Consider the following 20,742-nt stretch of genomic DNA (forward strand, 5'->3'; position numbering starts at 1 on the left):
CTTAACTGACGCCTCCAGATATGCAACATCTCTCATCCTCACTCAATGCCTAGGTTTACCTCCACTGTACTCACACCCTACCATGCCCTTGTCTGTAAATGATGCCCTGAATCTATCCTACCACGCCCAGAAGTCTGCTCCTTTTACTCTGTTCCAAACGCACTAGATGACCAGTTCTTATAGCCTTTAACTGTACCCTCATCCTACTCCTCCTCTGTTCCTCTTTGTGATGTAGAGGTTAACCCAGGCCCTGTGTGTCCCCAGGTGCTCTCATTTGTTGACTTCTGTAACTGTAAAAGCCTTGGTTTCATGCATGTTAACATTAGAAGCCTCCTCCCTAAGTTTGCTTTATTCACTGCTTTAGCACACTCCGCAAACCCTGATGTCCTAGCCGTGTCTGAATCCTGGCTTAGGACATTGTAATTACTTCGCCACTTTGGCCTATTTATTGCCTTACCTTCTTTCTTCATTTGCACACACTGCATACAGATGTTTGTATTGAGTTATTGACTGTACCTTTGTTTATTCCATGTGCAACTCTGTGTTGTTGTTTTTGTCGCACTGCTTTGCTTTATCTTGGCCACGTCGCAATTGTAAATGAGAACTTACCAACTTACCAGCCGACCTGGTTAATTAAAAAAAGGTGAAGTAAAATAAAACCAAATAGGCTGGAAGCAGCACAGGCTCAGCAGCACAGGCTCAGCAGCACAGGCTCAGCAGCACAGGCTCAGCAGCACAGGCTCAGCAGCAGAGCACAGGACCACTGTGCAGTTGTGGAACCTATCAAGGCTCTCTAAAGACTAGCGCAGAATGTCTATCTTCTCATGACACTCTCCAGATATTGATCATCAGTTGACATGAAGCACCTGCCCTAAAGACTGCTCCTAACCTCCTTTGATTGTCATGGATTTCCATTCTAAATCTATCCAACCGTCCTGGAATTGCATGGACAGGAGAGGTTATTGAGTTGTGTTGGGGAGGATTTATCTTATAATTGAGTTCTGGCTACTGCATTAGAGGGGGATTTGCAGTACAGTACAATGGATCGATTTCCTTTGTGGGCTCCGCCAGTCAGAAGTACACTATCACACAAAATGAAACAGACAGTGTGTCAACAGAGGGTTAGAGATGCATGCTTGTGGTGTGCGTCAGTGGGACATGGAGACAATAATCTATCGATGTCTGAGTTAGTCAGACCTCACTACACTGACATTGATGCAAACTGTGCCTGGAGAGTTAACTACAACTAAATATAAGTGTGTCTGTGTGCATGCTAATCTCCTGTGGTTGTGCCCTTGAGCAAACCTCTAAACTGCACAGTGGCTGACCCTGGCTTCCAACCCCTCAGGGTCTGTGTGAGATTTTCTCGAGGGGTTGAGTTACGAATTTCAGAAAATTACAATATCCTGTAGTATACTTCTATTCTCTGTGTGGGTGTGTCTCTGTGTGTGTGTGCCTGTGTGTGTGTGTGTGTCTCTGTGTGTGTCTGTCTGTGTGTGTGTCTCTGTGTGTGTGTGTGTGTGTGTGTGTCTGTGTGTGTGTCTGTGTGTGTGTGTCTCTGTGTGTGTGTGTCTCTGTGTGTGTGTCTCTGTGTGTGTGTGTCTCTGTGTGTGTGTGTCTGTGTGTGTGTGTCTCTGTGTGTGTGTGTCTCTGTGTGTGTGTGTCTCTGTGTGTGTGTGTCTCTGTGTATGTGTGTCTGTGTGTGTGTGTGTGTGTGTCTGTGTGTGTGTCTCTGTGTGTGTGTCTGTGTGTGTGTGTCTCTGTGTGTGTGTGTCTGTGTGTGTGTGTCTCTGTGTGTGTGTGTCTGTGTGTGTGTGTCTCTGTGTGTGTGTGTCTCTGTGTGTCTGTGTGTGTGTGTCTCTGTGTGTCTGTGTGTGTGTGTGTCTCTGTGTGTGTCTCTGTGTGTGTGTGTCTCTGTGTGTGTGTGTCTCTGTGTGTGTGTGTGTGTGTCTGTGTGTGTGTGTCTCTGTGTGTGTGTGTGTGTGTGTGTGTCTGTGTGTGTGTCTCTGTGTGTGTGTGTCTCTGTGTGTGTGTGTCTGTGTGTGTGTGTCTCTGTGTGTGTGTGTCTCTGTGTGTCTGTGTGTGTGTCTCTGTGTGTGTGTGTGTCTCTGTGTGTGTGTGTGTGTGTGTGTCTGTCTGTGTGTGTGTCTCTGTGTGTGTGTGTCTCTGTGTGTGTGTGTGTCTGTCTGTGTGTGTGTGTGTCTCTGTGTGTGTGTGTCTCTGTGTGTGTGTGTGTGTGTGTGTCTGTCTGTGTGTGTGTGTGTGTGTGTGTGTCTGTGTGTGTGTGTCTCTGTGTGTGTGTGTGTGTGTGTCTGTCTGTCTGTCTGTCTGTCTGTCTGTGTGTGTCTGTCTGTCTGTCTGTCTGTCTGTCTGTCTGTGTGTGTGTGTGTGTGTGTGTGTGTGTGTGTGTGTGTGTGTGTGTGTGTGTGTGTGTGTGTGTGTGTGTGTGTGTGTGTGTGTGTGTGTGTCTCTGTGTGCTACAGTACTAACCGTGGTGTATTTCCCCAACTGGCAGAGCGATGGGAACGTCTCCTGATGAGCCTTGCGTATCTTCTCTATGATGGCCTCTTGTTCTGCACTCAGCTCGTAGTTCTCTGTCAGCTCTGGCTTGGGACTCTCCTTCTTCTTCTTATTGCGGTCGTTCCTGACAGCTGAGAGAGGGGAAAAGAAAGGAATGGGAAAAGGTTAACTAACAAATGTCAACAATAAAAAGTTAATTGAAGCCTAAAAAGCATCCTACACATTTTGGACATATCAACCATTCAGCACAGTGTTGGCATTAGGCTGCATTTGTATTGTATTTATTATGGATCCCCATTAGTTCCTGCAAAAGCAGCAGCTACTCTTCCTGGGGTCCAGCCAAATGAAGGCAGTTATTAGTGAGCTACTCATATTCACAACGTGTGTGATTTAAGATGTGAGTTGTCTGGAATTGCACACTGTACTAAAATATACAACACCACTTACGACAAGGAGACTGAGTCCATGCAGTAACTTTCTTCTGCCATGACAACTGTGTATTTAAGCACACAGTATCTATCTTCAGCAACACCAGCCACAGAACACAAATGGTTAAACTCTCTGTCACTCAGTCTTTCTCTGTCAGCTTAGTGTCATCACTGCACAAGATTAAAGCGACAATATGTAACTTTTTGGGCGACCTGACCAAATGTACATAGAAACGTTATAGATTTGTCATTCTAATTGAAAGCAAGTCTAAGAAGCGGTAGATCTGTTCCATGTGCACTATTTCTATGCTTCCCATTCTTAAGTTTAGTTTTAAACTTTTGGTTTTCTACACCAGCTTCAAACAGCCGTAAATACAATATTTTAGGTTATTTAAAATATATTTCACAGCAGTTTAGATGGTACAATGATTCTCTACACTATACTTGCTTGTTTTGTCACATAAACTGACATTTTAGCAACCAAGAAATGGAGCAGGGATTTTTGCATAGTTCATCATCAAAGTGTATAAAAAAAGTCAGCTATAGAGCTTCAGAACAACAGTGTTTAATTTGGCCAGACGTTATCTCAACACGATGAATGAGGCTGATCTTCTGACGGCCCTGGCATCGTCTCAGAGTAGCGCCCACTGGTGGTTGCTGTGGCAACCCCGAGGGCAGTTCCATGTGATGGCGTGTTTATGTGTGGAGGCTGTTGGGATTCGGTGTGCGTTTGTGTGCGTTCTGACAAAGGAGGTTTAGATGTTCCTTTCCTTCCTCATCTTCTCTCATTCAATGAGAGAGCTGGAGAGAATCAGCAACATCAAGGTCACCTCTCTAACCACTGAGGCACGTACATGGAGAGAGAGACAGAGACACTCAGAGAAAGAGAGACAGAGAGCAGAATTAGGCCGATACTCGCTAATTAACAAAATCCAGAAAAGAGCCGTTAAATTCTACAACCACCTAAAAGGAAGTGATTCCCAAACCTTCCATAACAAAGCCATCACCTACAGAGAAGAGTCCCCTAATAAAGTTGGTCCTGGGACTCAAACAGACCACATAGAGCCCCTGGACAGCAACACAACTAAACCCAACCAAATCATGAGAAAACAAAAAGATAATTACTTGACACATTGGAAAGAATTAACAAAAAACAGAGCAAACTAGAATGCTATTTGTCCCTAAACAGAGAGTACACAGTGGTAGAAAACCTGACCACTGTGACTGACCCAAACTTAAGGAAAGCTTTGACTCAGTGAGCATTGCTATTAAGAAAGGCCACTGTAGGCAGACCTGGCTCTCAAGAGAAGACAGGCTATGTGCACACTGCCCACAATATGAGGTGGAAACTAAGCTACACTTCCTAACCTCGTGCCAAATGTATGACCATATTAGATACACATATTTCCCTCAGATTATAAAGATCCACAAAGAATGCGAAAACAAACCCAATTTTGATAAATGCCTATATCTAATACCACAGTGTGCCATCACAGCAGCAATATTTTGACGTGTTGCCACAAGAGAAGGGCAACCAGTGAAGAACAATCACCACTGTAAATACAATCCATATTTATGTTTATTTATTTTCCCATTTCTGCTTCAACTATTTGCACATCTTTACAACACTGTATATATACATATTTGTCTTTATTATTATTGTCTTTATTATTTTGGAACTTCTGTGAGTGTAATGTTTACTGTACATTGTTATTGTTTATTTCACTTTTGTTTATTATCTACTTCACTTGCAATGTTAACATATGTTTCCCATGCCAATAAAGCCCTTAAATTGAATTGAGATACACAGTGAGAGAGAGAGAGAGAGAGAGAGAGAGAAACACAGAAACACAAAGAGAGAGAGAGAGAGAGAGTAAAAGAGAAGGGGGGAGAGAGAGAGACAGTAAAAGAGAAGGGGGGAGAGAGAGAGACAGTAAAAGAGAAGGGGGGGAGAGAGAGACAGTAAAAGAGAAGGGGGGAGAGAGAGAGACAGTAAAAGAGAAGGGGAGAGAGAGAGAGAGACAGTAAAAGAGAAGGGGGGAGAGAGAGAGAGACAGTAAAAGAGAAGGGGGGAGAGAGAGAGAGACAGTAAAAGAGAAGGGGGAGAGAGAGAGAGACAGTAAAAGAGAAGGGGGAGAGAGAGAGACAGTAAAATAGAAGGGGGGAGAGAGAGAGACAGTAAAATAGAAGGGGGGAGAGAGAGAGAAAGAGAGAGAGAGAAACACAGAAACACAAAGAGAGAGAGAGCGAGAGAGACAGACACAAAGAGAGAGAGAGAGAGAGTAAAAGAGAAGGGGAGAGAGAGAGAGAGACAGTAAAAGAGAAGGGGGAGAGAGAGAGACAGTAAAAGAGAAGGGGGGAGAGAGAGAGACAGTAAAAGAGAAGGGGGGAGAGAGAGAGACAGTAAAAGAGAAGGGGAGAGAGAGAGAGACAGTAAAAGAGAAGGGGGGAGAGAGAGAGACAAGAGAAGGGGGGAGAGAGAGAGACAGTAAAAGAAAGGGGGGAGAGAGAGAGACAGTAAAAGAGAAGGGGGAGAGAGAGAGACAGTAAAAGAGAAGGGGGAGAGAGAGAGACAGTAAAAGAGAAGGGGGGAGAGAGAGAGACAGTAAAAGAGAAGGGGGGAGAGAGAGAGACAGTAAAGAGAAGGGGGGAGAGAGAGACAGTAAAGAGAAGGGGGAGAGAGGGAGACAGTAAAAGAGAAGGGGGGAGAGAGAGAAACATTAAAAGAGAAGGGGGGAGAGAGAGAGAAAGAGAGAGAGAGAGAGAAACACAGAAACACAAAGAGAGAGAGAGCGAGAGAGACAGACACAAAGAGAGAGAGAGAGACAGTAAAAGAAAAGGGGGAGAGAGAGAGAGACAGTAAAAGAGAAGGGGGGGAGAGAGAGAGACAGTAAAGAGAAGGGGGGAGAGAGAGACAGTAAAGAGAAGGGGGGAGAGAGAGAGACAGTAAAAGAGAAGGGGAGAGAGAGAGAGAGACAGTAAAGAGAAGGGGGGAGAGAGAGAGAGACAGTAAAAGAGAAGGGGGGAGAGAGAGAGAGACAGTAAAAGAGAAGGGGGGAGAGAGAGAGAGACAGTAAAAGAGAAGGGGGAGAGAGAGAGAGACAGTAAAAGAGAAGGGGGAGAGAGAGAGACAGTAAAATAGAAGGGGGGAGAGAGAGAGACAGTAAAATAGAAGGGGGGAGAGAGAGAGAAAGAGAGAGAGAGAAACACAGAAACACAAAGAGAGAGAGAGCGAGAGAGACAGACACAAAGAGAGAGAGAGAGAGAGTAAAAGAGAAGGGGAGAGAGAGAGAGAGACAGTAAAAGAGAAGGGGGAGAGAGAGAGACAGTAAAAGAGAAGGGGGGAGAGAGAGAGACAGTAAAAGAGAAGGGGGGAGAGAGAGAGACAGTAAAGAGGAGGGGAGAGAGAGAGAGACAGTAAAGAGAAGGGGGGAGAGAGAGACAGTAAAAGAGAAGGGGGGAGAGAGAGACAGTAAAAGAGAAGGGGGGAGAGAGAGAGACAGTAAAAGAGAAGGGGGAGAGAGGGAGACAGTAAAAGAGAAGGGGGGAGAGAGAGAAACATTAAAAGAGAAGGGGGGAGAGAGAGAGAAAGAAGAGAGAGAGAGAGAGAAACACAGAAACACAAAGAGAGAGAGAGCGAGAGAGACAGACACAAAGAGAGAGAGAGAGACAGTAAAAGAAAAGGGGGAGAGAGAGAGAGACAGTAAAAGAGAAGGGGGGAGAGAGAGAGAAACGGTAAAAGAGAAGGGGGGAGAGAGAGAGAGAGACAGTAAAAGAGAAGGGGGGAGAGAGAGAGAGACAGTAAAAGAGAAGGGGGAGAGAGAGAGAGAGACAGTAAAAGAGAAGGGGGGAGAGAGAGAGACAGAGGGGAAAGAGAGAGATATAACAGGGCCAGAGTATGTTGTGTTCAGATCAGCTGAGGGTAACTAAAGTTTAGTAAAATAACTCAAATGTATTCCTTGTTGTATCGTCTCAAATAGATTTGCATAGGGTCAGAAACATTCCGGTAAATTTCCAGAAATTTTGCATGGGAGAATCCCTGGAATTTGGGGAATTTTGCTTAAATTCATCAAAATAGTTAGCTTATAACAGTGAACCTTTTTTTGTGGGATACACATGAGGCAATTCTAGGTCTTGTAGCATATTTTGGTTAAACTATCCCCAATTCAATGGAATTGCAACCCTCTGCATGCACAGTGCATTCTTCCATCACATGTACAGTGCACTCTTCCATCACATGTACAGCTGATTCTCAAGATCTTGCACACTAATAAGATGTTATTGAGCCCACACTACTACACTGTCTGAGCCAAGGACTACATGCTTTCTGGTAAATTCTGATTACAATACTGGGTGGGGTGAAGTCGGATGTTTACATACACTTAGTTTGGAGTCATTAAAACAAATTTTTCAACCACTCCAAAAATGTCTTGTTAACAAACTATAGTTCTGGAAAGTCGGTTAGGACATCTACTTCTTGAATGACACAAGTCATTTTTCCAACAATTGTTTACAGACAGATTATTTCACTTATAATTCACTATATCACAATTCCAGTGGGTCAGAAGTTTACATATACTAAGTTGACTGTGCCTTTAAACAGCTTGGAAAATTCCAGAAAATTATGTCATGGCTTTAGAAGCTTCTGATAGGCTAATTGACATCATTTGAGTTGGATTGGAGCCTACTCCCAAAGTTGTGGCAAAATGACTTAAGGACAACAAAGTCAAGGTATTGGAGTGGCTATCACAAAGCCCTGACCTCAATCATATACAAAATGTGTGGGTAGAACTGAAAAAGCTTGTGCGAGCAAGGAGGCCTACAAACCTGTCTCAGTTACACCAGTTTTGTCAGGAGTAATGGGCCAAAATTCACCCAACTTATTGTGGGAAGCTTGTGGAAGGCCACCGAAACGTTTGACCCAAGTTAAACAATTTAAAGGCAATGCTACCAAATATTAATTGAGTGTATGTAAACTTCTGACCCACGTACATTCTTCAAATAACATGGTGATCCTAACTGACCTAAAGCAGAATTTTTACTAGGATTAAATGTCAGGAATTGTGAAAAACTGTAAATGTATTTAAACTTCCGACTGCAACTGTATTTTATATGACATACATTATTGTTTATTAACTAGTAAAAAGCAAGCCTACAGCAAAGTGTGTTAAAAATATTTCTAACTTGTTAATCATTTCTGATAGTTCGTTTTTGCTACCACGTGGGTTTTAGTTTGCTTGAGCCTGCTAACTGAGGAGTGTTAGTTCACCTGTTTCCATACATGTTTCATTTTAAATCATTTATCTTACAAAGGAAATGTTTAATCTAACAATTCTGTACATGGAAATTGTATTTGGGTTTTTCAAACATTTTTTCCCCTAATCTTTACAGGAAAATGCCACGGCACTATCTGATGTGCGGAGACATTTCACTGCAGCTAATGTAGAAGGAAAAGCTGTGTGCATTTGCAAATACTGTGCCAAATCATATGTGAAGATTGCAACAAAGATGCAGAATCATCTGGCCAAGTGCATAAAGTTCACTCAGCGCTCACAACAAGCAACCTCTGACAAAAGTCCCTCTACTTCTATTCGAGGTGAAAATTATGAATCAGACACCTTATCGATAGCAACAGCTCATGGTCCTCCTGGAATCAGAAGTTTTTTTTACTCAATGGAGGAACGTAGTCAGAGAAATGCTGATGAATGTCTTGCTCGAGCTGTGTATGCGTTTTTAAAAACGCAACAAAAAAACATTTGCCGTTTGTTCTACTGTATTGACCGTTATGAAAGAGAAGTGAGTCCTTGTCTGTATCTATTGAATATAAACCTAGGAGCAGATAGAATGCAGTAAACCAGGATGCTTTAACTGTCCATTCTGATATAGGAAATTCTCACCTTGCTATACTTCCCTTGTCTCATACAAACTCTAATGACAAAGGGTGGAAATATAGGTTTCGTTACAGGAAGTACAGAATGGAACCAGAGTGAACACCGGGACCCCCTGCGTGGTGTCCTGGAAAACCCTGAGTTTGTGATGGAGCTCTGGGATTGGAGGAGACGTTGGTATTTGATGTCTGACACAGAGGGAGATTCGGAGGTTCTGAGAATCCTCAAACATACCAGCTAGAGGAGACAGGTGTTGACTCAATACAGGGTCCTGTTTATTCGGGCATGCGTCAGAAAACAGTGTTTCATATTGGACCAGGAAGTTCAGGAAGTCTCTCCCTGTACCAGTCTGTTTTTTCCGTTTGATGCCTGATGAACACAGCCCAGAGGGTCGATTTTGTGCAAAGAGACTGTGAAGCCTCCAGAATCGTTTGTTTGTTCAGTTTGTATCCTTCCTGCCAGCATCCTTGAAGACGCATTGTGTTAAGTCTATGTGGAAGAGTAATTGTCCTTTACAGCCCGACTAAGATTATAAACTACATCTACTGTACCTCTATTTTTACTGACAGACAGGGTGTCTGCTTCTATCTTCTATGTCTGTGTCCCAAATGGCACCCTATTCCCTTGGTGGACTCTGGTTAAAAGGGAATAGGGTGCCATTTGAGATGCACCCTATGTGTCTGTCTCCACATCTGTCTGCTATCTGTCTGATTGTCTGTCTTTGATCTTCAGCTCTTTGAGTACTGGGAAATACAGACAACAATCCAAACATCAATTCCAATAATTTCTTAAAAACTGAAGGATTCCTTCATTGGACAACAGTATGTGTCCTCTCACCTCCATTCCCCCCCTCCTCCCCAGTCCAGTGACATTAATGTCCAATCAATTCAATCCTAGGTCCCACCATAATGATAGCATACAGCATGCAGGGTAAAACAGGGTCTATTAAAGGGAATTAAACCGTCTGGTTGGGTTCGGGGTGTCACTAACCGCTGTGTGTGTCTCACCACAGCCACCACTAGCCGGCCTCCGCCCGGTACCCTGCCCTGAACCTTAATCACTGTCACTAGCCGGCTACCACCCGGTACTCTACCCTGCACCTTAGAGACTATTACTAGCCGGCTACCACCCGATACTTTACCCTGCACCTTAGAGACTGTTACTAGTCGGCTACCACCCGATACTCTACCCTGCACCTTAGAGTCTGTTACTAGCCGGCTACCACCCGATACTCTACCCTGCACCATAGAGACTGTTACTAGCCGGCTACCACCCGATACTCTACCCTGCACCATAGAGACTGTTACTAGCCGGCTACCACCCGATACTCTACCCTGCACCTTAGAGACTGTCACTAGCCGGCTACCACCCGATAATCTACCCTGCACCTCAGAGATGGTTACTAGCCGGCTACCACCCGATACTCTACCCTTCACCTTAGAGACTGTTACTAGTCGGCTACCACCCGGTACTCTACCCTGTACCTTAGAGACTGTTACTAGTCGGCTACCACCCGATACTCTACCCTGCATCTTAGAGACTGTTACTAGTCGGCTACCACCCGATACTCTACCCTGCACCTTAGAGACTGTTACTAGCCGGCTACCACCCGGTACTCTACCCTGCACCTTAGAGACTGTTACTAGCCGGCTACCACCTGGTACTCTACCCTGCACCTTAGAGACTGTTACTAGCCGGCTACCACCCAATACTCTACCCTGCACCTTAGAGACTGTTACTAGCCGGCTACCACCCGATACTCTACCCTGCACCTTAGAGACTGTTACTAGCCGGCTACCACCCGGTACTCTACCCTGCACCTTAGAGACTGTTACTAGCCGGCTACCACCCGGTACTCTACCCTGCACCTTGTGCCCTATGCACATAAGACTGGTGCCCTATGCACATAAGAGTCATTGAACACTGGTCACCTTAATAATGTTTACATACTGTTTCACCCACTTTATATGTACATACTGTATTCTAATCATGTCTCACCCTATATAATGTGTGTATTGTTTTTATTTATTTATTGCTAGGTATTATTGCACTTACTGCAATTACTGCACTGTTGGAGATAGAAACACAAGCATTTCGCTGCACCTGTGATAACATCTGCAAATCTGTATACTCAACCAATAAACATTGATTTGTTGCCCTATATGTGACATCACGTGTAAGTAACGAGCCCTAAAATATGTAAACACTCAACTTAATCAGCTGCTAAGGTCATTAAATCAAGAAACACACACACACATAACATTGTTGATGGTAATTTCACTAACGAGTAGAGACAATCGGAGAGGCAGGATAACAATACGTCAACTTTGACCTCCATAGACACTCACAGCTCTATAGAATAACAATTAACATGAGTGTAAGCTGTGTGTGTGTACGTGTGGAAACAGAGGGCAGGGTGTCGTAATAATAATCCCAATGACAGTTAGTAGCTATAAGACCTGGGCCTGATATGTGGGGGAAAACAACATGGCCATTGTCAACTGAAGGGCTTTCTGAATATGATTTACTGCTGAACTTAAATGAATACAAGCCAGTTTAAACAAGGGCAGTTTTTCCTGTTTTGTGAAGGTTTGTTTTATGAATCTTCCTTTCACACAAATGTCAGGGATAATTCTGCAATGTCTTCCGAAGGTCTGGATGACGTTCTGGATGATGACATGGTGGATGAGTTGGCTTAAATTTAGTGTTGTCAGAGCAATAGCAGAACAACCAATACCCCCCCTAAAAACATTCCCAGAAAGGGACATATTTTCAATGTTTTTTCTATTCTCAACCAACTCAGTTGGTAAGAGCGTAGCGATAGTAACAGCAAGATTGTGGGTTCAATTTCTATAAGGAAAAGACAATGAAAAACCCGAAACATTTCCCGAAACATTTTGGCTAGGCTGTGTTAAGGCTGGGCCTTGGGGAGGCAGGGGGGTAATGGTATGAAGCCAGTCTGGAAGCAGGACTACCAACCTTTTACAGCTTTGTATTAGGCCATCTGTTGGGTTCTGCATGGGTTTAATCTATACAATCTAGTGTTGTCACGATACCCAAATTTGACTTACGATACCATACCAAGTATCACACTCTGTTAAAGGTCCCCAAAACACACACATCCCTGGGTCGTTCCTCTTTTAGGTTCGCTGCAGCTAGCGACTGGAACGAGCTGCAACAAACACTCAAACTGGACAGTTTTATCTCCATCTCTACATTCAAAGACTTAATCATGGACACTCTTAGTGACAGTTGTAGCTGCTTTGCGTGATCTATTTTTGTCTCTACCTTCTTGCCATTGTGCTGTTGTCTGTGCCCAATAATGTTTGTACCATGTTTTGTGCTGCTACCATGTTGTGCTGCTGCTATGTTGTGTTGTTACCATGTTGTTGTCATGTGTTGTTGCTACAATGCTGTGTTGTCATGTGTTGCTGGAGCTGGAACCGCGCGTCAGGGAGGGGGGTACTGTCACATATACTCCCTCTCCGGCCTCTAGGTCATCAGGCTGCTGATTATCCCGCACACCTGTCACCATCGTCAAGCGCAGCTGCGACTCATGACACTCACCTGGACTCCATCACCTCCTTGATTATCTTCCCTATATCGGTCACTCCCCTTTGGTTCTTTCCTCAGGTGTTATTGACTCTGTTTCATGTCGGTGCGTTGTTTGTGTTTCTTGTTTATTTTATTTATTAAAACACTCACTCCCTGTACTTGTTTCTTGTTTATTTTATTGATTAAAACACTCACTCCCTGTACTTGTTTCTTGTTTAGTTTATTTATTAAAACACTCACTCCCTGTACTTGTTTCTTGTTTAGTTTATTTATTAAAACACTCACTCCCTGTACTTGTTTCTTGTTTATTTTATTGATTAAAACACTCACTCCCTGTACTTGTTTCTTGTTTATTTTATTGATTAAAACACTCACTCCCTGTACTTGTTTCTTGTTTATTTTATTGATTAAAACACTCACTCCCTGTACTTGTTTCCCGACTCTCAGCGCACATCGTTAAAGCTTCCCCTCTATGTTGTCGTCTTAGGTCTCTCTTTATGTAGTATTGTGGTGTCTCTCTTTATGTAGTATTGTGGTGTCTCTCTTTATGTAGTATTGTGGTGTCTCTCTTTATGTAGTATTGTGGTGTCTCTCTTTATGTAGTATTGTGTGTCTCTCTTTATGTATTATTGTGGTGTCTCTCTTTATGTAGTATTGTGGTGTCTCTCTTTATGTATTATTGTGGTGTCTCTCTTTATGTAGTATTGTGGTGTCTCTCTTTATGTAGTATTGTGGTGTCTCTCTTTATGTAGTATTGTGGTGTCTCTCTTTATGTATTATTGTGGTGTCTCTCTTTATGTATTATTGTGGTGTCTCTCTTTATGTAGTATTGTGGTGTCTCTCTTTATGTAGTATTGTGGTGTCTCTCTTTATGTATTATTGTGGTGTCTCTCTTTATGTAGTATTGTGGTGTCTCTCTTTATGTAGTATTGTGGTGTCTCTCTTTATGTAGTATTGTGGTGTCTCTCTTTATGTAGTATTGTGGTGTCTCTCTTTATGTAGTATTGTGGTGTCTCTCTTTATGTATTATTGTGGTGTCTCTCTTTATGTATTATTGTGGTGTCTCTTTATGTATTATTGTGGTGTCTCTCTTTATGTAGTATTGTGGTGTCTCTCTTATGTAGTATTGTGGTGTCTCTCTTTATGTAGTATTGTGGTGTCTCTCTTTATGTAGTATTGTGGTGTCTCTCTTTATGTAGTATTGTGGTGTCTCTCTTTATGTATTATTGTGGTGTCTCTCTTTATGTAGTATTGTGGTGTCTCTCTTTATGTAGTATTGTGGTGTCTCTCTTTATGTAGTATTGTGGTGTCTCTCTTTATGTATTATTGTGGTGTCTCTCTTTATGTATTATTGTGGTGTCTCTCTTTATGTAGTATTGTGTGTCTCTCTTTATGTAGTATTGTGGTGTCTCTCTTTATGTAGTATTGTGGTGTCTCTCTTTATGTATTATTGTGGTGTCTCTCTTTATGTATTATTGTGGTGTCTCTCTTATGTAGTATTGTGGTGTCTCTCTTTATGTAGTATTGTGGGGTGTCCTCTCTTTATGTATTATTGTGGTGTCTCTCTTTATGTATTATTGTGGTGTCTCTCTTTATGTATTATTGTGGTGTCTCTCTTTATGTATTATTGTGGTGTCTCTCTTTATGTATTATTGTGGTGTCTCTCTTTATGTAGTATTGTGGTGTCTCTCTTTATGTAGTATTGTGGTGTCTCTCTTTATGTATTATTGTGGTGTCTCTCTTTATGTAGTATTGTGGTGTCTCTCTTTATGTATTATTGTGGTGTCTCTCTTTATGTATTATTGTGGTGTCTCTCTTTATGTAGTATTGTGGCGTCTCTCTTGTCGTGATGTGTGTTTTGTCCTATATTTTTTATCCCAGCCCCCAGCCCCACAGGTCCTTTGCATTTTGGTAGGCTGTCATTGTATATAATAATTTGTTCTTAACTGACTCGCCTAGTTAAATAAAGGTTAAATAAACAAAACATTGTATTGCGATACCGCGGTGAAAAAAATCTAACGTCCTGTTCGCCCCGTCCCACCGAAGCTTGTTCCTGTTTTCTAAATGTTATGCGCATGTGCTACACAAAAAAACCTGTGACTGATATTCACACTCAATATATATACTCAATATATACTCAATAAAACACATAGAATTTAACTTTACACTGTATAATAGATACTGCATAGAATGGCTGATTTGCTCCTATTTGCAAAGGCCTACCTGTGATCTGGCTGGAATGGGAGGGAGGAATGGGAGGGAGGAATGGGAGGGAGGAATGGGGGGAAGGAATGGGAGGGAGGAATGGGGGGAAGGAATGGGAGGGAGGAATGGGGGGAAGGAATGGGAGGGAGGAATGGGGGGAAGGAATGGGAGGGAGGAATGGGGGGAAGGAATGGGAGGGAGGAATGGCAGGGAGGAATGGGAGGGAGTAATGGGAGGGAGGAATGGGGGGAAGGAATGGGAGGGAGGAATGGGAGGGAGGAATGGGAGGGAGGAATGGGGGGAAGGAATGGGAGGGAGGAATGGGAGGGAGGAATGGGGGGAAGGAATGGGAGGGAGGAATGGGGGGAAGGAATGGGAGGGAGGAATGGAGGGAGGAATGGGGGGAAGGAACGGGAGGGAGGGAACGGGAGGGAGGAATGGGGGGAAGGAATGGGAGGGAGGAATGGGAGGGAGGAATGGGAGGGAGGAATGGGGGGAAGGAATGGGAGGGAGGAATGGGAGGGAGGAATGGGGGGAAGGAATGGGAGGGAGGAATGGGGGGAAGGAATGGGAGGGAGGAATGGGAGGGAGGAATGTGGGGAAGGAATGGGAGGGAGGAACGGGAGGAAGGAATGGGGAGGGAGGAATGGGGAGGGAGGAATGGGAGGGAGGAATGGGGGGGAAGGAATGGGAGGGAGGAATGGGAGGGAGGAATGGGAGGGAGGAATGGGGGGAAGGAATGGGAGGGAGGAATGGGAGGGAGGAATGGCGGGAAGGAATGGGAGGGGATGAATGGGAGGGAGGAATGGGAGGGAGGAATGGGGGGAAGGAATGGGAGGGAGGAATGGGGGGAAGGAATGGGAGGGAGGAATGGGGGGAAGGAATGGGAGGGAGGAATGGGGGGAGGGAATGGGAGGGAGGAATGGGGGGGAAGGAATGGGAGGGAGGAATGGGGGAAGGAATGGGAGGGAGGAATGGGAGGGAGGAATGGGAGGGAGGAATGGGGGGAAGGAATGGGAGGGAGGAATGGGAGGGAGGAATGGGAGGGAGGAACGGGAGGGAGGAATGGGAGGGAGGAATGGGAGGGAGGAATGGGGGGAAGGAATGGGAGGGAGGAATGGGAGGGAGGAATGGGAGGGAGGAATGGGGGGAAGGAATGGGAGGGAGGAATGGGAGGGAGGAATGGGGGGAAGGAATGGGAGGGAGGAATGGGGGGAAGGAATGGGAGGGAGGACTCACAAAGCCTCTGACTGGCCTGTGCTCTTGTCATTTGAATGCTGCGTGACAGCGAACTCACAAAGCCTCTGACTGGCCTGTGCTCTTGTCATTTGAATGCTGCGTGACAGCGAACTCACAAAGCCTCTGACTGGCCTGTGCTCTTGTCATTTGAATGCTGCGTGACAGCGAACTCACAAAGCCTCTGACTGGCCTGTGCTTTTGTCATTTGAATGCTGCGTGACAGCGAACTCACAAAGCCTCTGACTGGCCTGTGCTCTTGTCATTTGAATGCTGCGTGACAGCGAACTCACAAAGCCTCTGACTGGCCTGTGCTCTTGTCATTTGAATGTTGCGTGACAGCGAACTCACAAAGCCTCTGACTGGCCTGTGCTCTTGTCATTTGAATGCTGCGTGACAGCGAACTCACAAAGCCTCTGACTGGCCTGTGCTCTTGTCATTTGAATGCTGCGTGACAGCGAACTCACAAAGCCTCTGACTGGCCTGTGCTCTTGGTTATTATATCAGCTCTGTGCGCTGCTCCATTGTATTCAATGTAACATCAGAAGACGCATCAGGGACTGCATCCCCACTCGCCATCACGGCTAAATTATATTGACAAAACTGATTGAAGAGTCGATGCGCAGGAAGAGCGCACGGAGAGAACCAAGTGAGTGATGCCAGGTTAGGGGTTATAGATATGATATGCACATGGAAGTGAAGTGGACATTACTGGAGTGGCGCTTACAAGCAACTAGTGGCTGTTGCTTAAAAAATTCAACTGAATTTATAAACAAAACTAACTTTATGAACATTTGAGAAAAGGCGCCAGTGGGTTCTTCAGATTCGTAGGGCGGAAACAGTTTGTAGTATCATACGAAACCGCACTACGGTATTCTGAAATGTTGGTATCATAAGTGACATTTTGGTACTGTGATATTACCTCGGTACCAGTATACCATGCAACACACAGAGGAGAATTAATGCATGAGCCCAAGGATATTTTGGCTTTTTACGAAGTCCCCTGAGAATTCCAGGACGAATGTGGTGCTTATAGGTTGATCTTCTACCTGGGAGTTAATTAACAAACAGGCATACACTGATGGTGAAAGCAAGACAGGAATCTGTCTGGGCTTTAATAACCAAAAGGGTGCACACTGACGATGAAAGCAAGAGAGTAATCTGGCTGGCTGAATCACTGAGGTATAAAATAACTGCTTCCAAGATGGACGCCCGTTGTCTTCAACGTAGTCTAGTCATGTTCTCTGGAGCAAGCCTGAGCAGCGACAACGTCATCACGTCATGCAGAAGCATGTCCGACATTGGATTCATATAAAATGTTAAACGATGGGAAATATATCTTGGATATATTCAGTGGATATTTCTGGTACAAAGGTGATAACAAAATTATCTTTTTAGGACTTTTAGGAACTTCTCTCTGTGTCCGTCTACGAGAATTGTTTTTCTGGGCTCGGCTGCAGCTAAACTGCAGCATCGAAAGTGCCCTCTGAGCACAGTGGAATGCCTGCTTCTAGACCGGAACCCTGGGCTGAATGAGCAGTCATCTCTTCTCTTAACATGTTTGGACCCAGAACTTAATCGAGCATCTGATTAATTACGCAAGACTTTAGTTCTGGGTTAACAGAGACTATGCTTGGACATACACAGTACCACTGCTGGCTGTATAATGTACCACTGCTGGTCGTATACAGTACCACGGTTGGCCGTACAGAGAATCACTGCTGGCTGTATAATGTACCACTGCTGGTCGTATACAGTACCACGGTTGGCTGTACAGAGAATCACTGCTGGCTGTATAATGTACCACTGCTGATCGTATACAGTACCACGGTTGGCCGTATACAGTACCACTGCTGGTCGTATACAGTACCACGGTTGGCCATATACAGTACCACTGCTGGTCGTATACAGTACCACTGTTGGCCGTATACAGTACCACTGCTGGCCGTATACAGTACCACTGCTGGTCGTATACAGTACCACTGCTGGTCGTATACAGTACCACTGTTGGCCGTATACAGTACCACTGCTGGTCGTATACAGTACCACTGTTGGCCGTACACAGTACCACTGTTGGCCTTATACAGTACCACTGCTGGTCGTATACAGTACCACTGCTGGCCGTATACAGTACCACTGCTGGTCGTATACAGTACCACTGCTGGTCGTATACAGTACCACTGCTGGTCGTATACAGTACCACTGCTGGTCGTATACAGTACCACTGCTGGTCGTATACAGTACCACTGCTGGCCGTATACAGTACCACTGTTGGCCGTATACAGTACCACTGCTGGTCGTATACAGTACCACTGCTGGCCGTATACAGTACCACTGCTGGCCGTATACAGTACCACTGCTGGTCGTATACAGTACCACTGCTGGTCGTATACAGTACCACTGCTGGTCGTATACAGTACCACTGTTGGCCGTATACAGTACCACTGCTGGTCGTATACAGTACCACTGCTGGCCGTATACAGTACCACTGTTGGCCGTACACAGTACCACTGTTGGCCGTATACAGTACCACTGCTGGTCGTATACAGTACCACTGCTGGCCGTATACAGTACCACGGTTGGCCGTACAGAGAATCACTGCTGGCTGTATAATGTACCACTGCTGGTCGTATACAGTACCACTGCTGGTCGTATACAGTACCACGGTTGGCCGTACAGAGAATCACTGCTGGCTGTATAATGTACCACTGCTGGTCGTATACAGTACCACGGTTGGCCGTATACAGTACCACTGCTGGTCGTATACAGTACCACGGTTGGCCATATACAGTACCACTGCTGGTCGTATACAGTACCACTGTTGGCCGTATACAGTACCACTGCTGGTCGTATACAGTACCACTGCTGGTCGTATACAGAACCACTGCTGGTCGTATACAGTACCACTGTTGGCCGTATACAGTACCACTGCTGGCCGTATACAGTACCACTGCTGGCCGTATACAGTACCACTGTTGGCCGTATACAGTACCACTGCTGGTCGTATACAGTACCACTGCTGGTCGTATACAGTACCACTGTTGGCCGTATACAGTACCACTGCTGGCCGTATACAGTACCACTGCTGGTCGTATACAGTACCACTGCTGGTCGTATACAGTACCACTGCTGGTCGTATACAGTACCACTGCTGGTCGTATACAGTACCACTGCTGGCCGTATACAGTACCACTGTTGGCCGTATACAGTACTACTGCTGGTCGTATACAGTACCACTGCTGGCCGTATACAGTACCACTGCTGGCCGTTTACAGTACCACTGCTGGTCGTATACAGTACCACTGCTGGTCGTATACAGTACCACTGCTGGTCGTATACAGTACCACTGCTGGCCGTATACAGTACCACTGTGTTACCGCTGGTAGCTCAGCTGGCATAACTACTGTAGAATCCACCCTGCTGCAAGGTCATACATAACATCACTGTCCAGGTGTCTCCCAGCCAGGACACACACACACATGCATGCACACACACACACACACACGCAAACACACACACTCACACACACGTGCACAGACACGCACACACCATTAGCTGCAACTCTCTGCTAGCGTGGGTAGAGTTATGTGTCGTTCATCGTTCCCCACCTGGTGGGTGTTAAAGGCTGCCATGGTATTATGGGATGTGGCAACTGGTCGCCAGGAGAAATATTCTGTTTATTTACTGGTGCATCTGTTAGGTTGCCATGGTGCCGGGTGGAGGCTGGGATGACACAGATGGTCCAGCCTGCGGCTCTCTCTACGAAACGTTAAGGCTGTGTGTTAACGTTATCCCAGGCATCCACCAGCCCAGAAAACTGTCTGTCAGCTACTCCAGCAGCCAGAGAGAAAGAGAGAAAGGACAGGACGGAGGGAGGACAGGAGGGAGGGAGGACAGGAGGGAGGGAGGACAGGAGGGAGGGATGACAGGAGGGAGGGAGGACAGGAAGGAGGGAGGACAGGAGGGAGGGAGGACAGGAGGGAGGACAGGAAAACAGGAGGGAGGACAGGAGGAGGACAGGAGGGAGGACAGGAGGACAGGAGGGAGGAAAGGAGAGAGAGCGGGAGGACAGGAGAGGGAGGAGAGGAGGGAGGACAGGAGGGAGGACAGGAGGGAGGGAGGACAGGAGGGAGGGAGGACAGGAGGGAGGGAGGACAGGAGGGAGGACAGGAGGGAGGACAGGAGGGAGGGAGGACAGGAGGGAGGACAGGAGGGAGGGAGGAGAGGAGGGAGGACAGGAGGGAGGACGGACAGGAGGGAGGGATGACAGGAGGGAGGGAGGACAGGAGGGAGGACAAGAGGGAGGACAGGAGGGAGGGAGGACAGGAGGGAGGACAGGAGGGAGGACAAGAGGACAGGAGGGAGGACAGGAGGGAGGACATGAGGGAGGACAGGAGGGAGCACAGGAGGGAGGACAGGAGGGAGGACAGTAGGGAGGACAGGAGAGAGAGGGGGAGGACAGGAGTGAGTGAGAGGGAGGACAGGAGGGAGGGATGACAGGAGGGCGGGTTGACAGGAGGGAGGGATGACAGGAGGGAGGGAGAGGGAGGACAGGAGGGAGGGAGGGAGAGATGACAGGAGGGAGGGAGAGGGAGGACAGGAGGGAGGATGACAGGAGGGAGGGAGTGGGAGGACAGGAGGGGAGAGAGAGGAGAGAGGGGGGAGAGAGAGAGGAGGAAGGGAAGAAGAGAGGGATGGAGGGAGGACAGGACGTTAGCTCATTGACAAGATGAGGATTAGCTGAGTGTCCTGCAGAGCAGTGGTCCTAATAAAGCGTGGCAGCGTGCTTGAAAGTGAAGGGTGTGTGAGAGCGAGTGTGTGTGGCAGCATGGCACAGGGCCCGACAATTAATTTAACAGCTTCTTCAAACAGAGGCCAAGATTACTCAGCTGAAAACTGCAGAGTAGTAC

At 45.9% G+C, this 20,742-nt stretch overlaps 1 protein-coding gene across 1 annotated transcript in view; it reads right to left on the minus strand.

The window, feature by feature from the left end:
* The window catches only part of LOC109908646 (retinoic acid receptor beta-like), a 94,825-nt gene that overhangs the window by 34,601 nt on the left and 39,482 nt on the right, over positions 1 to 20,742 (minus strand). Inside the window, exon 4 of the mRNA XM_031793185.1 lies at positions 2,491 to 2,651. Coding sequence (XP_031649045.1) covers positions 2,491 to 2,651 — 161 coding nt within the window. The remainder of the gene's footprint in view (positions 1 to 2,490; positions 2,652 to 20,742) is intronic.

This window comes from Oncorhynchus kisutch, linkage group LG17 (assembly GCF_002021735.2).
Source record: "Oncorhynchus kisutch isolate 150728-3 linkage group LG17, Okis_V2, whole genome shotgun sequence".
Lineage (NCBI taxonomy): Eukaryota > Metazoa > Chordata > Actinopteri > Salmoniformes > Salmonidae > Oncorhynchus > Oncorhynchus kisutch.